This window comes from Orycteropus afer, unplaced genomic scaffold (genome assembly GCF_000298275.1).
Source record: "Orycteropus afer afer isolate SDZICR_OR568_19922 unplaced genomic scaffold, OryAfe1.0 scaffold00420, whole genome shotgun sequence".
Classification (NCBI taxonomy): Eukaryota; Metazoa; Chordata; class Mammalia; order Tubulidentata; family Orycteropodidae; genus Orycteropus; species Orycteropus afer.
The window spans coordinates 1,156,273-1,157,931 of record NW_006922007.1 but is presented as its reverse complement, the minus strand read 5'-3'; the positions used below and the strand labels follow the sequence as shown (position 1 = coordinate 1,157,931).

At 43.6% G+C, this 1,659-nt stretch overlaps 1 protein-coding gene across 1 annotated transcript in view; it reads left to right on the top strand.

The window, feature by feature from the left end:
- Window positions 1-1,471, top strand: part of LOC103208255 (heat shock cognate 71 kDa protein-like) — a 26,030-nt gene extending 24,559 nt beyond the window's left edge. The window contains 2 exon segments of the mRNA XM_042782710.1: window positions 266-333; window positions 336-1,471. Of these exon segments, the coding sequence (XP_042638644.1) occupies window positions 266-333; window positions 336-1,471 (1,204 nt within the window).
- The last annotated feature ends 188 nt before the right edge of the window (window positions 1,472-1,659 follow it).

The window sequence follows — 1,659 nt, the reverse complement described above, 5'->3', positions numbered from 1 at the left end:
TTTTTTTTTTTTCCCTCCAAATGATTTTGAGTTTTGTTGCACATTGTTCTCCCTCTCTATCCAGGATCTCCTACATCCCTTCCAAGTGGATGACAGTGGTAGCCGGGCACCATCTACTTCTTCTGGAGGAAGTGGCACTTTTGATGTGTCAATCCTCACTATTGAAGATGGAATCTTTGAGATCAAATCTACAGCTGGAGACACCCACTTAGGTGGCGAAGACTTTGGCAATAGAATGGTCAACCATTTTATTGCTGAGTTCAAGCACAAACATAAGAAGGACATCAGTGAGAACAAAAGGGCTGGCTGTCTGTCGCCTCCACGCTGCTTGTGAACTGCAAAGCACACTCTCTCTTCTAGCACCCAGGCCAGTATTGAGACTGATTCTTTGTATGAAGGAATCGACTTCTATACCTCTATTACCCATGCCCGATTTGAAGAATTGAATGCTGACCTGTTCCATGGCACTGTGGACCCTGTGGAGAAAGCCCTCAGGGATGCAAAGCTAAACAACTCTCAGATCCACAACATTGTCCTGGTGGGTGGGTCTACCCATATTCCCAAGATTCAGAAACTTCTTCAGGATTTCTTCAATGGAATAGACTTGAACTAGAGCATCAACCCCGACGAGGCTGTTGCTTATGGTGCAGCTATCCAGGCAGCTATCTTATCTGGAGACAAATCTGAAAATGTTCAAGATTTGCTGCTCTTGGATGTCACTCCTCTTTCCCTTGGTATTGTAACTGCTGGTGGAGTCATGACTGTCCTTATTAAGCACAATATTACTATTCCTACAAAGCAGACACAGACCTTCACAACCTACTCTGACAACCAACCTGATGTACTCATGCAGGTTTATGAAGGTGAATGTGCCATGACCAAGGATAGCAACTGGCTTAGCAAGTTTGAACTCACTGGCATGCCTCCTGCACCCTGTGGTGTCCCCCAGATTGAAGTCACTTTTGATATTGATGCCAATAGGATCCTTAATGTTTCTGCTGTGAATAAGAGTACTGGAAAAGGGAATAAGATCACAATCACTAATGACAAGGGTCGCTTGAGTAAAGAAGACATTGAGTGGATGGTCCAGGAAGCTGAGAAGTACAGAGCTGAAGATGAGAAACAGAGGGATAAGGTGTGTTGTCAAAATTTGCTTGAATCCTATGCCTTTAACATGAAAGCAACAGCTGAAGATGAAAAACTTCAAGGCAAGATCAATGACAACGACAAACAGAAGATTCTTGACAAGCGTAATGAAATTATCAACTGGCTTGAGAAGAACCAGATGGCAGAGGAGGAGGAATTTGAACATCAGCAGAAAGAGCTGGAGAAAGTCTGCAACCCCATCATCACCAAGCTGTACCAAAGTGCTGGAGGCATGCCTGGAGGAATGCCTGGGGGCTTCCCTGGTGGTGGAGCCCTGCCATCTTGTGGTGCCTCCTCTGGACCCACTATTGAAGAGGTTGATTAAGTCAGTCTCTTGAGCATAGGTACCTTAGCATTGTTCCACAGTAAACTGAAGGACCCAAATTTGTAGCACATTCAGTGGCAGTTTTTTTTTTTTTTAATTTTATTTTGATTTGGGTGAAGATTTACAGAGTAAATTCACTTTTCATACAGCAGTTCACATATACTTTGTCTCATGTCATTGACCAAAAT